We start from the raw sequence: 23,271 nt of genomic DNA, 5'->3' as shown, positions 1-23,271 counted from the left end.
GCAAATTATGTCAAATTGCTGTTGACGCTTCCTAAGTGATTTAAAATCAATATTTTAACGGTCAGTTCAACAGTACGCTATTGCAATCACCCGGATTTAAAATTGGCGGTGAACAAATAGCCTTTCGATCCACAGTAGTTCCAATGATGAACATTCGGTTCATCATTTCGTTTAATACCGTCTTCAGATTTGCGCCATAATTAATTTATGAGGGAATGAAATGCTGTTAGGAATTGACTTACAGTCTCTTTAATGGTTTGAACTGCTGTTTCGTTAAAGATGTGTTCTAGGTGCTTTATAGAGTTTTGTAGCCATCTACGTATAGGCCGGTTAGTTCAGTTGGTTAGAGCGTGGTGCTAATAACGCCAAGGTCGCGGGTTCGATCCCCGTACTGGCCACAAAGTTTTTCATCGTTTTTGAATTTTGTTTGAATTGATACTTTTCGGTTTCAAATAAATGCTGTAACTTTCAGTTAATCATACTGATTAATAATCTAGTAATTTCCACCCAAATCAATCACTACAGCATTCTAGTAGTCACTTTATTAAGGTAATCATTTGAAATAATTCTCAAATATGTAGGGCTAGTGGATTGACTGCCTAGTAGGCCAGTTGGCACAACCCCCACAATAAAGATGTTTCCAAAACAGCTCAACACCTCAACCTCCCCTTATCCTTTCCCTTTTTTCAGTGTTGGGTATGGATTTTCTTTTCAACAACCTAACTGCCACACTACCTCTGTTATTCCATACAGAGGCGTGAAGAGCATGCAAAGAGGCCCATCTCAGCACATTAATAGATATTTGAGGCAGAATGCTGCAATGGTAAGTGACTATGTGTAAGTGGATAGTAAAACCCCTTCCTTAAATTATTTGGTGTTTAATATACTATATGTGACAATAGTGAAAGACCTGCATTAACAGGTCTGTCTTCTTCTGTATATCGCTGCTCATTGACAGTGGCACACAAATTCATATAGATTATTTGTTTTAAATTCTAGTGTATTTTAACTTTACCCATGAAGAGACCAGACGAAAAAAAAAAAAGGTAGATTATTAAAAAAGGTATATATATATATATATATATAAATACATGCATTTTATAACTTCATATTACACTACATTAAATATTAGTTTAAAAAAAAAATATTTGGCACGCTGCAGGACTAATTTATAAATCGCAAAAAAAAAAAAGCTAAAAGGAGATTTAAAAAACAAAATCATGATGATAAATAAAAAAAAGTGTTAATGGACATGTTATCTCCAAACTACCCACTAGAGGGCCATAAACTGGCATTTTACACCATAAGCTTTTGAGGAAAATTCACAAGTATCTAAATGACTCATCGTTAGTAAATGTATGACACCAACATAATGAAATGTAAAAAATAACAGTCACTGTTGTGACAGAGATACAACCAAAACCTGAATTGGAATCAATCTTTAATGTAAACAGCAGGATGTCGCTCTCCTAAACCTATAACAAACATCTGAAGGGAGGAAAGTAAATCATAACAATTATAATAACCACAATCTTAAATTAAATTAAACATGAATGCTCAAATGAATTTGACGGCCCTGAAAAATAAAAATTCCTTATTACACAAAAATGTATAATACTGACTGCTTGGCAGCAGTCATGAATATCACAAAAGTTATACCAGCTTACAAAACAGAAGCTCAATATTGCTTTGGAATGTTACAGCAGTCTGCCATGAATCTGTTAATGCTGAGTGAAGCTTTATCTACACGCCTGCGTTATAGTCAGACAATGACAACAATGTATGCACAAAGCAGGTATGGTTTAAGACAAAAGAGGTAACCTCTTGCATGAAGCTACCTATTTAACAGTCTACAGTATACAAGGCTTGAATGAGATACTTGGAACTAACTTTGACTTTGCTTGCACTACCAACCCCGCTTTGATGTTAGCTGCCGCTTGTTGGAGTGAGAAACATATTACAATGAGCGCTACATGCCCCAATTGCCAATAACAGCGGTAACCAAGCCTGCTCCTGAAGATCTAGTTTCCTGAAGAGCTTAGATTCATCTTTAATCAAACCTGAACCAGCCAATAAAGGTCTTGGAGTTAACTTGAAAAGTACAGGCAGGTGTAAGTAGAACTGGAACTAAACTCAGAAGGTAGCTCACCATGTGCAAGGTTGGACTTTCTGCAGACTCAACAAAGAGCATCCCGCTCCAAACAGCCTGAAATTATACAATGAGACATTTTTTGACATGAAGCAATCTTTATGCCAGAGCAGGTGGTCTGTTTGAGGAATATAACAATTTAAAGAGACGTTTGGAGATGACTGTGACAAAATGAGAGTGGTTTAGGACCTGAGGACCAGTTTGTGTGTCATGGTTCTTCAACCAGACCAGATGGTTCAGAGGCCTTGCAAGTTAAATCCATTAAGTTTAGCAAATCCATTGAGATGAGGTGCACAAGAGAGCCAAGTTTAAGCAGGAAAGTTGTCCTTTTTTAAAAAAAAAAAGTTTGTCTTTTTTCCAGTATGTGTTTTAAGAAATATCAGTCAGTCCAGTGAAAGGGGATTAGTTGCAGTCATAAACAAAGTCATAATTGCTGGGCTCTTTGGGGATGGGGGGTGGAACTTCAGGAATCTGAATGTTCTCCAGGTCGAGGAGGCGGAGCTTCATCTCCATGTTGAGGAGGGTGTCCATGTCTGAGCGAGTGAACTCACTGGTCATCTCCTTCCCCAGCAGTGCATTTAGCCCATCTGTCCACACGCAGTACTGAAAAACAGCCAGACAACACAGCATTAAACCACAGCAATCAAGTCTGAATCACACTAGAGAGCAACAGTGCCCATCCACTTTTTCAGCCATCTTGGTTCAGAAAATATTATCTCTAGGGCTGTCAATTTCACGTGTTAATTGTATAAAAAAAACAGCATGCAGAAAATGCATGCAAGTAATCATGTGCCCGGAATGTAATAAGGAATAGGCTGTTACTATCAGAGCAATGGACTACTAGCATTGAGCCTCATTACATACTTCCGCTTTGAATATAGCAGCTCACTAGTTTCCAGTTATGTACGTTCACAATGTGATGTAGTTGTCTAGTTCCCGAAATTTGTGTTCGGAAGAAGATTTTAAATTAGGGATATTTTCAGAGACAGGAGAAGAAACATTCTGAACATACCTGTTTACATTGTATTAAAAATGTAGTGGAAAAGCAGTTTTAAAAGCTTTAATTCAGTCATTTGCAATCGTGTGGTGGAATCTATCGTTAAAACTCAACAGATATGAAATATCATTAATTAATGAAATGTGTTAATTAGACAGCCAGACTGCTGCAGTTACATGTGTTTGATTTATAGGAACTGAGTGTAGCTACATTTGGAAAGAAAAAAATATATTTAGAGGCAAATTATAAATTTAAGATCAGTCAAGTTAAAGCCAAAAACATCAGTTATTGGGTCTGTTCCAAAACTTAGTGAGCCGCCTTGCTGTCTCCTGACTACATAAGCTGCTGTCTTCTATGGCAGCATCCTTACTGAAATGAAGCCTCATAAGAGACCGATTTGGAACGGTCTACATAGGCGGCAGTGCCGCGCATCATTCAAATAGTGCTCCTCACACGCAGCACACGGGACACTCAACTGATTTCAATACAGGTGATGCAAGAGAAACATGCTATCCTCTAATGAGCCCAAGTATGCACAGCACACACACAAACACACACACACACACACAAACACACACACTTTGGGTAAAATAGTCGGTTTTGTATTATATTAAACATGTTTTTTATCGATACTGTTCAGTATCGAATGGATTATAATTATATTTATAATCTAAATTTCTCTCGCTTCATCCGGCATCATTCTGAGATCGCCTACCAGGTACCCTGGTAACCTTAAGAGGCAGTATAATTAAAATATCTACCTTTTGGAATGGCCTTTGTGTCAGGAGTGCGCCTATAATGCCTTCAAATGCTGCTTCCGGAGGATGCTCACTAGGTTTTGGAACAGACCCATTGTTTTAATCAAATGACAGCCCTAAAGAGTAGAAATATTCTGCATTCCCATGAATAAACCTCTGCACTGCATCTGTTTTTCTAAGTTTCGAATTACGTTAATCTTGACAGTGTCCTAAAAATAAAGTTTTTATGAGGTGACAACCAATGTGAGATGCTCCAAAAGCATTGGTCTGATGCATGTGTACATACAGTAGACACATCCATAGAAAAGCCCACATAATAAGTTTACCTTATTATAGGCTTATATTCAGTAATATGGAAATAAATAATAGATATTGACTTCTAAAGCCACTTTCTGTAATGCCTAATTAATGCTGTACTTGTCCCCTACAATAATGTATTTTAATTATGTGAAATATATTTATAGTATATATTATATTTATAATTATTTAAATATGATTATTTATATTTATTTACAAATATTGATTATATGTGATTACTTCAATTAAATAATCTGCATATCATGCAAGATATGATCCTTCATAAGAATAAGAGTACAAGCAATGGAACTGTGATGTGAATCACAATATTAGAAAGCAAAAATATATAAGGTACAAGACATTGTACTAAAAATGTTTCACGAGGGAAATAACTACAATCCCACAAAGCATTGTGAATGACTTAATCCAATAAAAAAATGGAAATATATAAAACTATTGATTTTTAAGTATATAATCATTTAACTATAATTTATTTAAAATTTTGCAAAATATAAAAGAGTTTGAGAGTGTAGGGAGAATGATTTGATTACGTCAATCATAGCGCATCCTGGAAGAGGGCAGTCGGTGATTATTTGATTGGTGGATCTTTCTCTTCATGATTCTTGTATTGTGTAGTTGTTCACCACCAGAATGTTTTTTTTTGGTTTTTAAAAAAGAAGTTGAAATAATGTGGACTGATGTCTTCAACTGAAGTATATACCATTGATTAACGACCTCTGAGCTCACAGTAAATCTTTAAAGGTTTATAATTTCAAATAAATTATGAGTTTTCACTTCTGGAACAGATGTTGTTGCACTTTATTAAGATTAAACAGTTCCTCTTTTTAGCTTGCTGCTGGCTGCTGCTCACCTCATGCTTGTCAGGGGCAATGAAGTTTAGATACTCGTCAGACTCGTAGAGGACAGAGAAGGCCAGCTCCAGAATCTCCTAAAGTAGGAGAGAAAATTGACACCGTCTGTCAAATGCAAATGGGGCTGCTGTGTTTGTTTGCCTCCTACTGCGTGACTGTTGCAGGTCTTCTCTGAACATATTACAACAGCAGATGGTCCAATCTGGTGAGTGTGTGTGTACGTGTGTGTGTGTGTGTGTGTACTGTATATGTGCATCTCCTGCTGGGCACCAAGAGACAGTGGTAAGATGATCAACACAGGAAGTGCATCGATGCTTTACTGTAACAAGATGTTTTACTCTCACAAACTCTAAACAGAAAATACATGGAGATGTTTTTGGGGTAGCAGTCATGGGAGGTGTCCAGTACATCCCGAAAATGTGTCTAGCAATTCTGATTAATACTTCTATAAATTGTGGAAATGCAAGCAAGAAGTCACCAGCTCCAAAACGACAATGACTTCTTGTTCAATTGATAAAACAAAAAACAAAATCCTTTCTATGGTATTTTTGAATATGTTTCCTAGATCTCACCAAAACGTCTCACACCCCCTATGAGTAAAAATTGTCCAATAACAGGAACAGTTGCAGTCAGAAGTTTACAAACACATCTACTTCGTGCATGACATGAGTAATATTTCCAACAATTGTTTACAGACACTTTTAATTGACTAAATCACAATTCCAGTGCGTCAGAAGTTTACATACACTAAGTTAACTGTGCATATATGCAGCTTTGAAAATTCCAGAAAATTATGTCAAGCCTTTAGACAATTAGCTTCTGATAGGTTAATTGGAGTCAATTGGTGGTGTACCCGTGGATGTATTTTAAATCCTACCTTCAAACTCAGTGCCACTTTGCTTGACATTATGGGAAAATCTAAAGAAATCAGCCAAGACCTCAGAAAAAAATATGTGGACCTCAACAACTTTGGTTCATCCTTGGGAGTAATTTCCAAATGCCTGAAGGTACCACGCTCATCTGTACAACAATAGTGTGCAAGTATAAACACCATGGGACCACCCAGCCATCATACTGCTCAGGAAGGAAACACATTCTATCTCCTAGAGATGAACATAGTTTTGTGCAAAAAGTGAAAATCAAACAACAGCAAAGGACCTTGTGAAGATGCTGGAGGAAACAGGTAGACAAGTATCTATATCCACAGTAAAACAAGTCCTATATTGACATAATCCGAAAGGCTGCTCAGCAAGGAAGAAGCCAATGCTCCAAAACCACCATAAAAAGCCAGACTACAGTTTGCAAGTGCACATGGGGACAAAGATCTTACTTTTTGGAGAATTTTCCTCTGGTCTGATGAAACAAAAATGGGTGCTTTGCTGCAGGAGGGACTGGTGCACTTCACTAAATAGATGGCATCATGAGGAAGAAAAACTATGTGGATATATTGATGCAAATTCTCAAGATATCAGCAAGGAAGTTAAAGCTTGGTCGCAAATGGGTCTTCCAAATGCACAATGACCCCAAGCATACCTCCAAAGTTGTGTCAAAATGGCTTAAGAACAACAAAGTCAAGGTATTGAAGTGGCCACCACAAAGCCCTGACCAACTGTCGCATAAATTTGACATTGCCTGCTTTATTCTGTGGGAAGAAGAAAGCGGGACTTTGAAACTGAAGTGAGTTGATGTATCATTAGTTATGAAGCTACAAGGCATAACTAATGCATCCTTTGTCACCAAGCCACACACCAATGCATCAAAAGAATATGTGATCTTTTGATATTCAAGAGCATTTTTACTCTCCTTCACTGAGCACACACAAAAGGACTCACCTTGTTCTGCTTCAGAGCTCCCTTTTCCTTCATGTGCGGACAGTCTTTACCAGTGACAACAGCTTTGATATCAGCAACTGGAACTGCCACAGGGAACAGAGAATAATTAATGGTCAAGTACACACAGGAGCTTAATACAATTGTCACTACATGCTTCATGGAATAGTTCGCCCAAAAATGAGAATTCTTACTCAGAATCATATGAAATTATATAGCGTTTGCCATAAAATATAAGTGAAAGGTGACTGAAGCAAAGGACAGAATAAACATCAGTACAACTCAAGCCGAGACTTCTGAAGATATACTAAACACTTTGAGTAAAGTAAATATAAATAATGACAGAATATTCATTTTGGGTAAACTATTCCTTTATTACCATTCTATACACACAGAACTCCGTCATTTCAAGGAATAAGAACTGCACTATCCAACAGAATTACTGAACTGAACAACTAGTTATACAGTGACGGCACTCTCTTTAGAAACCGCTTTAGAAGCTCGTCTGAGGTGTAGAGAAATTGCAGAAACAGAGGTATATGTCTTAACTCATTTGCAAAGTTTTACACCAGTCTGTCTCTCTGCTCCTTAGTTGGTCTAATCATCTCTGCAGTCTAAAGGAACCTCATACTTCAAAGTCAAGAGAGAAAGTGCACACTGTTTAAAAGCAACCTCTTAAAAAGCATGAGCACAGCATGGCGACTCTGTTGACTGCGCTAACTAACAATTACTGGATGTTTACGTTTCTGGTTGCTAATATTCTTTTTCACCAAATTGGTTAAACTGTTGGGATACATGAGTCTTGTTTACATCCACAACACTTCAAAACTTTATGGTTACTGCCGTCAACCATTACAGGTTTGGGAGTGATTGCTGTTTTCTGTACAAACACGGAACGATAATTTAGGGGATTCATTTATATCGAGTTTACATTTAAATGTAGTTGTCATTCCCAAAACTTTGCAGTGTGTGCATGAAAACTAGGTGTGGCCATTGTATTACCATATTTGTGAAGGCACAGAGTCATAATCAGAATGTAGGCTGTACTCACGTTTGTCCTGAAGGGAATCATGGGGTACTTCTCCCTGAGGGCTCTCCTCCAGGTCCCCATAGTGCAGGACTTTATGATTAGGTGACAATCGACAGTACCAAAATTTATCTGTATAGAAGAACAGTGGGTCAGTCTTCTACAATATAATCCATGCAAGTTAACATTACTACACTAAATACAACCGTATCTTATAAAAAGTAGCACTGTATCTCATAAGACCCCAATGCACAAGGTCCACCATCATGCTTAGACCATGGAAACACCACTTTTGGTGTAAAATGGCAGTTACACGGAGCAATCTACAGCTACAAAACGATGTGAAGTCATTCATTTTCAATGAGTGTTGTTGATTTTCAACAACATGACTGACGACGCAACAGAGTTTAACAGAGCACAACTTTTTGCAAATGAGAAGCAAAGTGATGTAGCAACTTCCAATGGCGGTGCAGACAATTGGATACAGCATTCATATTGAAACCTCCTGCAATTTAATCAATATCGCTGTAAATGGTCCATAAGATTTGTGTCGTTTATGCAGGAGCATCACTTAACAATGCCCAGTGGCCTTTTCTTTTTCTCTCCCTTTTTCCCCCAATTTGGAATGCTCAATTCCCAATGCGCTCAAAGTCCTGGTGGTGGCGTATTGACTTGCCTCACAGCCACTTATACGCACAACCTGAGGGATGAGGAGTGTGCTATAAATAGCTCAATCATTGCTCACATTCTATACCATCATCTTACCAACAAAATAGCTCAATAGGATGTTTATCCACCACTACGAATAAACAATGAACAACTAGGGCATATTGCAGCCAACAGCCATTTGTGAGCCCATCCTGAGATGTCAGAACAGATATGTGCAGAATAGTTTAAATTGCATGCAGTGCAACGTACATGATGGAAAAGGCTTTTCGAAAGGAAAAGCTGTCTCTATGCTAACAGATTATAAACATTAGGGTGGAATCAAGAGACAGAGAAGCAAGGTGGGTAAGGAGAGAAGTGATTTTGATTTAACAGCAGTTTGATTAATGATTGGTGTGCAGTTGTGGTAGTTTTGTGGTACCTTTCATCTTAACTATCACAATAATTATCTTGAACTTTGACTAATCGCAAAGAATATCCTAGCCCTTGACTGTTGCATTGAGTGTCTTGGCCCTTAATATCGCAATGACTATCTTGACCCCCGAATATTGCAATTACTATCTTGGCAATTGACTGTCGCAATGACTACGTTGGCCATTGACTATCGCAATGAGTAACTTGACCCTTGACTATTGCAATGACTATCTTTGACCCTTGGCCATCACAATGACTATCTTTGGCCCTAGGCTGACACAATTCATAGCTTTGGTCCTTGGCTATCGCAATGACAATATTGGCTCTTGATTAAATCGCAATGACTATGTTGGCCCTTGACTTGTAATGACTATCTTTGACCCTTGACTATTGCAATGACTATATATGCCCTTGATTAATAGCAATGACTATCTTTGAGCCTTGACTCTCGCATTGACTCCGTTGTCCTTTGATTAATATCACCGACTGTCTTTGACCCTTGGCTGTCACAATGAATTTGTTGTCCCTTGATTAATCGCAATGACTATGTTTGCCCTTGATTAATCACAATGTCTATCTATGACTTTTGACTATTGCAGTTATTTGTGATGACTATATTGACCCTTGACTAATCACAATGACTTTCTTGAGCCCTGACTAATCGTAATGACTATCTTGACTCTTGATTGTTGCAATGACTATCTTGACCCTTGAATGTTGCAATGACCATCTTGACCCTTTACTATCACAATAAAGTCTGGTACACTTTGCAGCTTCTTCTGGCCAAGAGCTGTCCACTTAGACAAAAAGACTGTCTGACCGATAAGTAAAGTGACTAATCACATTTGTTTTGTTGTTACGAACCGTTCAGAGGCATATAAATCTGAAATGAACGATACCTCAATAATAGTGCATAAAAACAATGGTGAAACGGTTTCTTTTTTCAACAGCTTTGAAAGGTTAATTTTGTTGCCAAGTGGACCAGTAAAAAAATGGTGCAATCTGACTGGCTAATTGCTATAAAATTTTCAGGAGTCAGATTGCACAGTTTTTTTACTAGTCACCTGGCAACAGAATGAACTTCTCAAGGCTGTCGAAAAAAGAAACTGCTGCACCATTGCACCATCTTCTGCCAGTGCTTGAGTGCAAGCCAATATGCATCAGATGGGCAGTGAATTAATTGTGGGTGATCTGTTTCTGAGACTAGACACACTCATACATCTAAATATCTAAAATAGAACATAAACAAACAAACAAACAAACAAAACTGTTTCATAATTAAAGGTAAAAAACAAAAACAAGTTTAACATTATTCTTAATCCTCAGGCCAAACTCTGCAGTGCTTGTGGTTAAAATTCAGGATTGGAATGCTCACTTTAAGCGATAAGAATAGAGCTCTGCTATGGGGGAACAATAGGGAATATAAATGTCAATGCAGCTCTGGATGTTGCACTTGTTACAGTGGAAAGCCACAGGTGTGTTTCAGTCTACCATCTAAGAGCAAGCCTTAAAAGCCAGCTGAAAATCGCCTGACATTATCTTGAGATGAAAGATACGGGTTGTGAATTGAGGTGGTTTCATGTATTTGTTGCCTCCTAAGGGGAAACTTATTCTAAAGGAGGTATTAGAGAGTAGAACATACAGTATCTGAATGTGATGGTGCAAGCTATTGAAACAGGAAATACATTCAATGCAATTCAGACTTGATGGCTGATATGAACATCAATAGAAGAAACTATAAAAGTAATATATGGAATGTGAGTGAGAGATCTTGGGTGTAGTATATAGTGTATGTACATATCTACACACACACACTATTTATTCTGAGCAGTTAGTAACCTGAAGGGGGAACTCAATTAAATCGCTGGAGGTCACCAAGTCACTGTTGGTTGCTCGTAGGCGGTCCTACTAAACTGCTGTATCCAACTGTATAAGGCAGCAGATCATGTGATCCACTTCATTGCTGTTAGTAGTCACAGAATTGTCACTTAGCATTTTAATTTAACTGAACTTTGTTACATCACCAACAATCTCAGCCACTCATGTCACCCCGAATCGCAGGACTACTGGTCGCTTTGTCACTCAAATTGCTGTTAATGCATCTTAATTGCAAATTTAGGTATTCTCAGATTATGAAATTGTTGATTGTGAGCAAACAAGGTGAGAACATTTTTCATTCACACAAATGAGGCTCATAACAGAACATGAGAAGGCAATGAAATAGTGTGAAAATTGCCAACCGGTTAAAATAAAAAAATTAGAGAAAGAGCAAGAATGAGATATGAGGGAAGGTGGGAACCTTTAGAGAGAGAGACAGGCAGATGGATGCATAGCAAGAGACAGACAAGGTGTCTAGTCTCCGAATGATCTAATCCTGTCGAAGTGTGAAGAGTGTTAAATTATCCAGCTAACTGATAAGGCCTCCCTCTGAGCTCAACAGACAGCCCTCCTCTTCAGCCAACTGCCATAAAAAGAGATATTACTTTCAACGATCCTTCAACTCCCAAATCTGCGCTGTAAGCTTTATCACTCCCACCACTCAGTGCTTGTTTGAAATTGGCCCCATTTTTTTGCTCTCTCAGCAATGGACAAGGCTATTTTTCAAACTTGCTAAATCATTCTGTCAGTTTAATAATAGCAGTCATAAAAATATTCTGAGGACAGATCAATTGCAGAGTGTGTTTATGTAATATATTTGGATAAAAGCAGCCTCTTAAGACAACATTTTGAATATGTGGATATTTTAGTTTGTGATAGGATTGAAAAACCCATAAAGATCTCTGCAATTCTGATGTTATGTTCAAGAATGAGAATGACCTTAACAGAGAGCAACAGTCTGATTCCGTAAGTAAAAATTCCATTAATTTATCCCATAGGCGAATTGATTTTCATGATAACTTCTAAACCTTTAGAGGCAGACCTACCGTGAGCGACGAGGTTGTTCATGGATGGTATATGCTTCCGTTGAAGCCATCAGTCTGCATTATTTCAACCTCATCGTTTAAAAATTGTGTTTGATAGCAGAATCTATGGTAAACAACTACATTACCCATGGTCCAGCAGAGAAAACTTCACCAGTCAGACAACCATGAATAACGAAACCAGTGAAAAATACCTTAGCGCGACCGCACACTCCTGTGTCAATGATGTAATCGAGTCTGTATCTCTTCAACTTTAAACTACTTATCTATTCGAACAAACTGAATATTTTGCAATAAACCTAAAATATATAGTTTTTATACTTGTACTCAACAACCTAAAATCAATAGTTTTATGTTTCCCCATCGTTTTTATTCAATTACATAATTTGCAATGCTTCATGGGATTGTAGTCTGTGCCCTCATGAAAGACGGTAGTACATACTTTTGTACCTTTGTCTTTTAGTCAGGTTTTCAAGTACCTTTTTGCCTTAAAACACAGTTTGTTATGTTGTGATTTACCTCAGAGCTGGATGGTTTGATTCATGGCTTACAACTCTTATGAAGGATTTTATGAAAAGTCTATGGAGGAAATGAATGAGGAATATATGGCTGAATAGGTGGGCGGGCACTGTTGTGCTCTATAAAGGTCATTAATCAAAGCAGGAGAGTTTAATACATTATGGGTTAAGAGGCTATGAAGCTACGCTAGGTTCCAGTGAACAGAATGCTGACATCAAAATTACAAACCCAGAATTGTTTCACGTAGACTTCCAGAGTGATACATAACACAGATCTGGTGCATCGGAGACAATTCAGCACAACGTGTGCCTCTTTTAAAAGCAGAAAAGTCTTAGAGTCTTTGGAGCCAAAAAACTTAGGGGAATCTTTTAATAGAATGTGTATTTCATACCCTGTCTCCTTCGGCTGCTGATCTTCCGGAAGCAGGTGCCCTCACACAGACGATTGAGGCGTTGCTGTTTAATCAGCTCCATGATCTCTGGCTGGATTTTCTCCCTAAGCTCCCTGGAGAAACATTAGAGCATATCACACATGAAACATTATGACAAACAGACTAAAAGACTGATCACCCTGTATGCACTTTACCGACAGTTCACACAAAGAAAGATTCATACACTGTCATGTACAGTGCATCAAAAACACAACTGAACATGAGGCAAACAGGGCATACTTGTTAGAGTACACTCTAACATGTGTATCTTCTAAAAAACAATTGCATAATGTATACATTAAATACTAACTCAAGTAAATTATTCATGACTCTGAAGCACACAGGGCATATGAAGCATTATGGAATGAGGTCATTGCTGTACTGGCATTCTGTTATCTTCCTTTTATCTGTGTGGCTCTGATCATTCTAACTTAGTGTAGATATTTAAATATTTGATTAATATTTGAGTAATTTTAATTGTGAAACAAATTTTGTGGACACTATGGTAATAAAATGGCTAAATGGGTTTCGATTTTGGTTTATTCATTATTTTCAGTTTCAATACTCCTTTACATTTATTCATTTGGCAGACACTTTTATACAAATCGACTTCTGCTGCATTCTGGATCATTTGCAGAAGCCTAACTGCGCATGCAGGAAGGCCGGCTAAAAGAGCATTTCAGTAGTCCAGTCTAGTTATGACAAGTGACTGAGTTGTATGGCATGTTCAGAGAGAAAAGGTCTAATTTTCCTGATGTCGTAGAGTGCAAATCTTCATGACCTGGCTGTTTTTGAGATGTAATTGGTGAAATTGAGTTGGTTGTCGATGGCAACCCTTAGATTTCTGACCGTTTTGGAAGGTGTTATTTTGTAGATGAATTATCTGGTTCACAGAGAACCAAATTTGAATTATCTGTATTCAGAGAACCAAATTTTACCCAACAAATGTCATTACTGTACCAGGCCAAGACATTTTACTTTTACTATTCCCCTTGTTTTCAATTATGATTCTCATTAACATAAGTTATATATTTACTGTGTTAAACATTTTAAATATGCTGTTGTACAATAATTGTTTTGTTGTTGTTGTTGATTAAAATCAGTGAAAATGAAAAGCAGCACCGAGAGAGTACTAATATGTTGTATACATTCTTTACAATTTAAATAATACATTTATCTTCACATTGTGATAATAAGAATATCATAATGATCTTTTTTTCTTTTCTTTTTTTTTTTTTGTCAGATTGCAGTAATGAGAATTGGGGGAGGTAAAATGTACTTAACTGGAACTGAAAATAACTGACAATAATGTCACAATGAGAAAACAGTCACAATTGCCCTAAAAATATGCTTAATTTTCAATATGCAAAAATAATTTGTTTATATTGATTTTGGAGTTAAAAAAGACATTGTGAGTCATATTATAACATCTTCAGTTCATTTGTCATTGTTTGATAACCTCAGAAAGGTCAACATGAACATCACCAAATAATTCTAATGTTACATGTTGATATTCCAGAATATTCACACTCCAGATGAATGGTGTCGCTATAATGCAACTGGCAATTTATTTAATGGAGACTCCTCTGAATCTCCAAGAGTTTTAAATTAATGTTGATAATTGACATTACAATGTGAGTGGAGTTAAATACTTCTTTTAAATCATAAGAAGAACACAGATGCAGCAGGCATGGTCCAAAACTGTGTGAGACTGATTGTTGAAATTGGGTGTGTCAGATAACTAAACAGTTTCCAGTGTGCGTGTGACTCACAGGATGGGCCGGGATTGGAAGTCCTCCTGGTTCATCCTCTCGGACTGGCGCAATTTGAGGATTTCAGTGTAGCTCAGATTTTGCAGACGACTCTTAAACTGGTCTAGAGAGTTAGGCTTGATGGTGAGAGCACGAGTGATCTGTTCCTTCACCACCTGCATCACCTATAGCACACACACAAAACACACAATTATTTTTTATCATTCAGGTAGACAAAATACTCATTCTCATTAATCCGACTCACTCTTTTCGTAGCTATAGCTTTTAAATCATAAAAAGGACAAAACATCAGTTTGCTTACTGTTCAAACAAGATGTACAATCAGACTGTCATACTTTTGACAGCACAAGGTAACTATAATTGATACAAAATAAACAATTTTGCCTTTAAATGAAAGCTGAGGATTTGAAAGGCCAAGACAAAAAGTTGAAGAAAAGATTAGAAAAATGAATAAACAAACAATTATTGTCTATTCCTTCTTCACATATATTTTTTTTAATATGCTCTGATATATAAAAAACAAAAAATCCCATTCCATATAATCAAGAGTCTTGGCCAACCTAACCCTAACACACAAGAATCAATCAATCAATCAATCAATCAATCAATCACACACACACACACACACACACACACACACACACACACACACACACACACACACACACACACACACACACGTTGTGTTTCCATGTTTTATGGGGACTTTCCATAGACATAATGGTTTTTATACTGTACAAACTTTATATTCTATCCCCTAAACCTAACCCTACCCCTAAACCTAACCCTCACAGAAAACTTTCTGCATTTTTACCTTTTCAAAAAACATAATTTAGTATGATTTATAAGCTGTTTTCCTCATGGGGACCGACAAAATGTCCCCACAAGGTCAGAAATTTCAGGTTTTACTATCCTTATAGTAAAACCCGCAAAAGTGATAAAGTGATACCCACAAAGTGGGTACATTTGGTACCCACAAAGTGATAAATACACGCTCACACACACGCACACACACACACAGGTAGAGAAATTCAATACAAGTATTTTATTAGCAAGCACTTTCTTACTGAAGCAACTTACAATACAATGCACAAATCTCATGACTGGCAAATACCTGGACAGGCATCAGAGAATACACAAGCTTTTAAATCTTTATGCCTTAATCACCGAGAGGAAGCTTTAAATGTCTATGGATACAATACATCCTTGGACAAAATTAAATAGCTAAGTCAATACCTAGCCGAACCAATATGTCACATACATCTAGATTAAATGACCATGTTAACATGCACTTAAGAGAAACAGTTTATTCCAGGGATTTTGCAGAACGCGGCATTCTGAAACATCACGTAAACGAGAATGCTGGTTTCCTTTCACCATTTAAGGGATTAAGAGAAAGTAGTTTAACACACCTGGGCTACTCCCAGCGAATGCAGCTTATGTGGTCATGTAAATACATAAGCGGTGTTCTAACCAGTTTTTGAGGAGTGCCTGTACAGGCCGGATAACAAAAAGTAATAGGATGGAGCCCAACAACATGTTAACACAGCTGGAAGAATTCAACATTTCTGGGATAACTGTGGGAAAAGCTCATACATTATAAACTATACCCATTTATATACACCAATGAAAATACTGACTGTCCCTAAAGTTGGCATATATACTCTCAAGAACACTGGGGGAATCCCAGAGTTTTATATAAGAGAGAACTCCCACTACTACAGCACAATTCCACTGCAGATTGCTTTAGAAAGTGAGGGAAATGAACACATCAACAATTCCGGAAAATCTGGAAAAAATCAAAGCAAAGTCTTCCTCTACGCTATGTTTTTTATTTACCCAGGTGTCACAGAAAATTACATTGCTGTAGAGAAAGCTGCTTACAGATCAATCCGCATGTATACAGGAGTAAATAGAACACAGCTCATGTAAACCCATACACTGATTTTGAGCCTTAAACTGATTTCTCACAATGAACAACTTTCTGGTGTCCATGTAAATGAATCCCTAAATACTTCATAGTCCCTGACCCAAATGGCACCCTCAACCTTAGTAATCCTTCTTAGAGTTTAAGTATTGGTGATGAAATGTACTGTGGACTTTTGTGTAATATTCTGCTGTGAAAAAGGGGTTGCAAGACTACTGATTTTTAATAGTCGACTAGTCAAGACCATTAGTTGAGTTGAATAGTTGTGATGTCATTCCACCCCCCACCCTCTACAGAAATTCCATTCCCTAACTGTACAATCATACAGTAAACAACAGACAGATTGACATCTGCTGAAATGTAATGTTTTTTAGGTAGTTATATGTTTTTTTTATCAACATAGCTAGATGTTATCAGGCATTAGATTGCCAGCCTGGGGTCATATAGGTTACCATGAAAATAGTAGTTTCACACCTGATGGGGAAATTATGTCAGGAGATGTGCGTGTTGCTTTATATGTAAATAGTTCAGATGGAATAAATATCAACCGTTAAGATATCTCCTCGTAAGCACCATTTTATTAGAAGTGTGCAGCACAGTTAGGTATACATCTAGCTGTAACATAGCTAAAAGTTAACATTTAACATTATATCTCTTAGCCTGGACTACCTGTTGCTGCCGGCGGTTCCCTCTCCACTTGCAGCTTGCTCAGATGGTTACAGGTGGGCCCTCTCATGCTCTCAGGGATGAACTAAAGATGTTTGAAGCAGAGATCGAATGTGCAGGCAACAATGAGGATGCAATCCATCAGGTCATCATAGGACAACAACTTTTTGTAGCATTTGTGAGCACCCATCTGAATCATAAAATGAAAAACGGACACCCTCAGGACCACATCAAAATGCTATTTTAGATAGGCCCTATGACTACAGGGTATTAGTAGTGCAGGCACTGTATATAGGGTTTATTGTGTTTTTGTGTAAAGACAATGTGATGTCTAGAGTAGATGCGTCTTGAAGCTGTAGCTGCTTTTCCACTTTCGGGAAAACTAACAGACCAGTTCGGAGCACGGTGAGTAATGGTTCCAGTAGCATTTCCACTTCCACAAAGTTTGGAATGATATGATTACAAACTGTTCCAGCCCAGATTTCTCAGCACAGCTAGCTATCAATAATCAGGACAGAGAACCATTCTGGTGAAACGCCTATAGTGTAGTGGCGGTTGACATTACGCCAGTTTCCATGCAGCACCACAATGGAAAATTAAACTGTAACTGTACCAGCAAGCACGGATCGGTACACAATTCAGGAACAGCAATCATTCAGCCTGTTGATGGAAGAGCAGCTTTTGTTTGAATGTGGTTTGTGTGTTAGCTGTTCTCAAAAGATGTTCAGTGTTGGTCCTACCAATGAGGAAAAAGGTTTCAGAAGTTGCTCTGGAAAAGCGGAAACACTTCATGTGTTCAGGAGGGGAGGCTAGCCAACCAATGCGGGGCTAGGACATTGGCAGCTGTGAAAGACAGGAGGACAGTCTTGAAACATATTCTGACTGGAAGTGACAGCCAGCAAAGTTATGTGACTTGCACAAATGTATGACACAACAATTCATGCATACACAGCAGAAGCAGATAGCTTTTCTTTTTCCTCTGATACAGAACCCTTAGAATCACCTGACTGCCATAGTGCCGAAGCTTCCCCCATGAAGCCTGAATAATGCACAGCTCAAAATCGCAAACACTGGGTTGGCATAAGCAGAGAGCCTTAGGCTACAGATCATATGTTGTGATTAGCTGGGGAGCTAGAGAGCTGTAACTGAATGCAGTTGCTATTCAAGCATGCATCCTCTTTCTGGTATCCAGAGATGCAGGTGCTGTTGGAGCGCACAGCAGGATTAGATGGGGTTTAATTAGAGATAAGGCTGGGCCAAGGTCAGGGCCCCCTCTCAAATCACCAAGTTGATATGCCCAAGTCTAAAGAATGAGTGATTGCTGTAGGAATAAAACCGAGATGCTCAAATCAAACGGCACTGGTGTTTAAAGGGGAGGGTTTTCGACAGCTGCAGGTGGGGGGATGGAGAAGCCAACGTCTCCACTTGAAAGAGTCACTTATGGCGAGGGAAGCAAATTTCTCAGCACATTTGCAATATTTTCATGGTTCAAAATTAATTAATTTCATCAAAAGGGGTTCTCTCTCTTCCTTGTCTTAGCCCCTGTGAATCAAGTCGTGATGGCTGAAATAGAAGCAGACCTTTTATTTGTGAGGATGAGGTGACATGGAGGAATGGTGGAATATCAGCTGCTGATGTGGTGGATGGTGATATTTGTGAATAAAGCGCAAAAAAAGAGAAGGGATCTATTGTGTCACTACCTCAGTGAGAAGTTTACGAGGCTTCAACATCCCTGCCATCCTTATTGTCTTTCCTTCTCCTCTCCTCTCCAGAGTGTCTAAATGCACTGAGCACACTCGCCCACTGTGTGTCAGCCTTCAGATAATACAGAGTGACATACAGTGGGGAAGAAAGGATGTGTGCGAGTTCAAAAATTGAGAGCTCTCTTAAGACCAAGGCAGTTATTCTGCATTGGACCATAAATCTTGATTTATATTATTATAAACCTATTATTATATACTCGAAGGCACCTGCACTATATAATGCATCTGAATGTCAAAGCCAAAACACCATTCAACAAATCTACTGCTTCCCTCAAGCACAAAAACAGGGGATTCATCTTAATATTATAGTGTTTTCTAAACATCTTAGAAAAATGTGTGGGCTTGTGGGATCAGAGCTGTGCCATTAAAGACTATGAAGAGAGGAGAGATACAACACATTGCAATCTTTTAGAAAATCCAAATAATAATAATAAATTAAAAAAATAAATAAAATGGCAAACAATACAAAAAGCTTGCAAAATGTGACCAGAAAAAAAAAAATCTCTTAACCATGTCAATCATGTATTGCTGATCATTCCCATTCAGCCAAGTTACCTTGGTCACATGTCTCTAAAAACGATTAATCTGATGTTAGAGTTTTTTTTACTTTATTTTCTGTTTAATCTTTACCAAAAATATTCAATAAACATTGGAATCAGAAAATTACAAAGAAACAAATTCTGATTTCATGGGATTCAAAAAGTATCATCAAAAGACATTTATACCACTTTATAATTGTATATCCTACAATCCAACTGCAGAACTGCTGAAACAAGATAACAAATGGATTTTCTGGCGGATTACTGTATAATGCAAATTTGTCCTCTGGAATCCAAACCAATTTCAAACTAACAGCTCTCCTACACAAGCCAAATTCTTATAGTATTTCTCAGTAAACAAAAAAACTGTAGTTAGCTAGACTATCAAATTCTACAATAATACAATGCCTGTCCTTTTTATAGTTAGCTCATAAGCAGTCTACTTTAACCAATGTGCATCTAATTATGAAAGAATAACCATCACCGAGAAAATAATCAAACACTAAAAACAATGAGAAACTTATGTTACTGCCAATCAAATCACTGCCATGCCTCCAAATCAGGCCACGCAATATTTATAGCGCCTGTCCGATTTTAATTATAATTTCGCACCACTATCCATCACAAATTCACATGTTTGCCTCGCTTTTTTTATCCAGCAACACATAATTAATAGTCATATTACTTCCTACCTGTAATTATGCGCAGATCATGACTCAGTCTGACAAGGAGAGCTTCTTATTGACTTAGGAACATCAATCAGATTGTATGAGTTTATGAGCAGTTTTGCTGCAAACAAAGTTGAAGACTAGAATAGGATTATATTGTATTTGCTCATAATCTTTAATATTTTGGACACAATTTGTGAGATTTATTTCCAACATATCAGACAAACAACCTTCCATAAATATGCCCTAAATAGCATTCTACATCTGTTATTCAAACGTATACTTGGCAATAGGCACTGGATGGTGTCAGCAGACTTGCAAACTGCTAAATCTAGTGATCAAACCACTTTTGGGACCAAAACCAAAACTTTGCCACCGACATCCAAAAACAAGAATCTACTGCCTAGTTAGCCTCAGTAGTCATCAATAATCAAGCTGAAGTCCTGTTCACCATGCTTAAAAGACCAGCTTAACCAGCATACGTTTCCCATGCTGGTCTAGGCTGGTTTACACTGGTCTAGCTGGTGGATCAGCAAATTGCTGTTGTTTTTTCTGGTGAAGCTGGTTGACCAGAATAGGTTTTCAAATAATGCAGTTTAAAGCCCAAAGTATACTTCGATTTTGACATGAACGCTCAGCTTCAGCTTACAGTCGAACACAAGCTTGTCAAATTATACCCCATGACTGTTCACACCTTCACAGGAGTTTGGCGCATGCGCGCTACAAATTCTTTGAGATACTGGACTATTTCTCTTCAGGAGTTTAGACCCATAATGTCTTTATAGTCCTTCAAACTCAAGTTATACAATCGCAGGTATCTTCTGACCTCCTCACACACAAGCTCTTGACATGCATATCTACTGTTGCTGTTTTTACCTTTGTCTCTTGTTGTTTACTGGCCATTTCATCTTCTTCTAGCATTTCTCTGTGATAGCAACAGCTCAGATGTGTGTGTTACCACCTTGTGGACACACTAATTAGTGCAAATAATTCCAGGTGCATGCGCATTCTGCACGTTCATCGACACGCAGTTAGAAAAATGGGGGCTGTACGTGTTTAGTGCTCGAGTACTCTGCTGATGAAGAGATTTGCATCACGCGTCCTGTACATGGATGCTAAGGCCGAAGTATGACCTTAGTATACTTTGGGCTTAACTAAGTAATCTTCCTAGTCAAAAAGCCTTGTTGTAACACCAGCACACCAGCATCCCGGGTTGTGGACCACCAAATAAAGCTGGTGACCAGCTCTGCTGTTTTTTTAGCAGGGCATTCATAAAAAAGATACTATCAAATACAGGTATCTAAAAAAATCTTAAAACTTGCCACTGCAACATGAGTGAAAATCCATTATGCTTATTCATCGTAGCATCTATGACAAACTACAGCCTCCACATCAACACACAAGCCTTAGCCACAAATGGATCAATTGTGCCATCACCTGATCATTTACAACTTGTCAACAATTCAAATAGTGTTAAGGTAATAAACATCATTCTCATAAACAAATAAAAGGGAAATGAAAATGTGCAATTCATGCTGAGAAGCATGTTGTGCATATGTCTCGGTCTCAACATTAATTTAGCTTGTTATGGTCCTTTTTGAGTAATTAGGAATGAAAAAGAAAGAGGACATTCACTCATTGCACAACTGACATACTAACTGCATTGTTTCCTCCCCTTAATGATCTTTATAATAGTTAATAATGATTCACATCTAAGAAATGAAATAAATGAATTTGGTGGCACAATTATATTTTTGTCTACAAAACTAATTTCAAACATTTAAGCATATGCCTTCAGATCAAATGATTTTTAAGATCATCAGAAGTCAAGTGTTTCAAAACTTTTGACCGGTTGTGTCTATGTAGCCTAAATATGTTTCATACCATTATAAATGTTGGGAATTAGCCTATGCATAACAAGCTGGGTAGAAGGATACGACACCTGTGCATGAATATGCATGCTGAGCAAGAGGTCTGCAGGTTTGCATGTGGCAGGACATTATAGGTCGACTCTGTTGAGGAACAGGTGAAGCAAACAGAAGATCTGATCTGGAACTGAAAGCAATCAGGCAAAAGAGCTCAGCAGTCTACAACAACACTGCATTCCACACATTCTTCAATTTATCTCTGACCTGGCCAAGGTTACAGTGCAGAACCTGGAACATTCATTTTGGAGCTGATTGCTAAATGCTTGCTGAGTGTTGGGATGCATGGCCTGGCATATTTCACAGTGTAGTGAATATCTATGCTTGGCCATACAACCTGCAGTCGATGGTGTAGTGATGGCATCTGTCAAGCTCTTTTGAAGGATCTCTTTCCTTCTCTTTTTCTCTGTCTGAAATTGATCAATTTTCTTGTCTAATGGTGCCACTTTAACAGAGTACCAAAGACATGGGCAATGTTCAGAATAGCACACTACCATACTACTCTTCCTATTTCTGAAATATATAGTATACTGTTTTTGTACCATAGAACACCCAGATTACCTTACATATTTGTCAAAATATGCAGTGTACAACAGAGCACACTGCAATGTAGCATACTACTGATTTCTTGTTGGATAACTGATACATTTATTGATGCTGGTACATTTATTGTTAATTTAAAAGTAACAGGTGATATACAGTACATGCAGTACAGTTTTCAGTAAGTAGTAAGCTACTATTCCTTTCTAAACATCGGCAAACTCTCAGAATGTTCTGAAGGGAACATACAGGAGGTGAGATCGCAGTATTATTGTATAGCCTTAAATAATGGTCAAAGCAGAGAGGATGATTATATGGACACAGATATAGACAACTTGCAGATACTCTAAACCCACGCACTCAGTGTTTCCTACAGAATGCTGTTTTGGCCCTGGCATAGTCTACAGCAGGTGATCCTACAGCAGGATGAACTCCAATGAGTGGATCAGACCACTTCATCCATCCTGACATAAGCAGATTAGAGAAACTCTTTCAAAACACCAGAGGGCAAGCGTGAAGCATGCTAAAAGCATGCATCACATTAAGGTCACTTAAGGTCTCAGGAGTCTTTACTCCTGAGTTGCGTTTGAGA

At 37.9% G+C, this 23,271-nt stretch overlaps 1 protein-coding gene and 1 non-coding gene across 6 annotated transcripts in view; one reads left to right on the top strand and one right to left on the bottom strand.

Moving 5' to 3' along the window:
* The first annotated feature begins 324 nt into the window (after window positions 1-324).
* Window positions 325-398, top strand: trnai-aau (transfer RNA isoleucine (anticodon AAU)). Its single transcript has one exon. It is a non-coding gene; the product is annotated as a tRNA-Ile (tRNA).
* Window positions 399-1,423: 1,025 nt separating this feature from the next.
* Window positions 1,424-23,271, bottom strand: part of LOC127650022 (engulfment and cell motility protein 1) — a 129,502-nt gene continuing 107,654 nt past the window's right edge. For all 5 annotated transcript variants that reach the window (XM_052135136.1, XM_052135135.1, XM_052135137.1 and 2 more), the window contains 6 exons: window positions 14,652-14,815; window positions 12,841-12,953; window positions 7,954-8,061; window positions 6,906-6,988; window positions 5,073-5,150; window positions 1,424-2,752 (listed from right to left, as the gene is read on the bottom strand). In XM_052135136.1, the coding sequence (XP_051991096.1) occupies window positions 2,552-2,752; window positions 5,073-5,150; window positions 6,906-6,988; window positions 7,954-8,061; window positions 12,841-12,953; window positions 14,652-14,815 (747 nt within the window). In that variant the 3' untranslated portion in view covers window positions 1,424-2,551. The remainder of the gene's footprint in view (window positions 2,753-5,072; window positions 5,151-6,905; window positions 6,989-7,953; window positions 8,062-12,840; window positions 12,954-14,651; window positions 14,816-23,271) is intronic.

The sequence above is a fragment of the Xyrauchen texanus genome, chromosome 10 (genome assembly GCF_025860055.1).
Source record: "Xyrauchen texanus isolate HMW12.3.18 chromosome 10, RBS_HiC_50CHRs, whole genome shotgun sequence".
NCBI lineage: Eukaryota > Metazoa > Chordata > Actinopteri > Cypriniformes > Catostomidae > Xyrauchen > Xyrauchen texanus.
The sequence above is the reverse complement of the archived record's forward strand: the minus strand, read 5'-3'. Positions and strand labels throughout refer to the sequence as shown.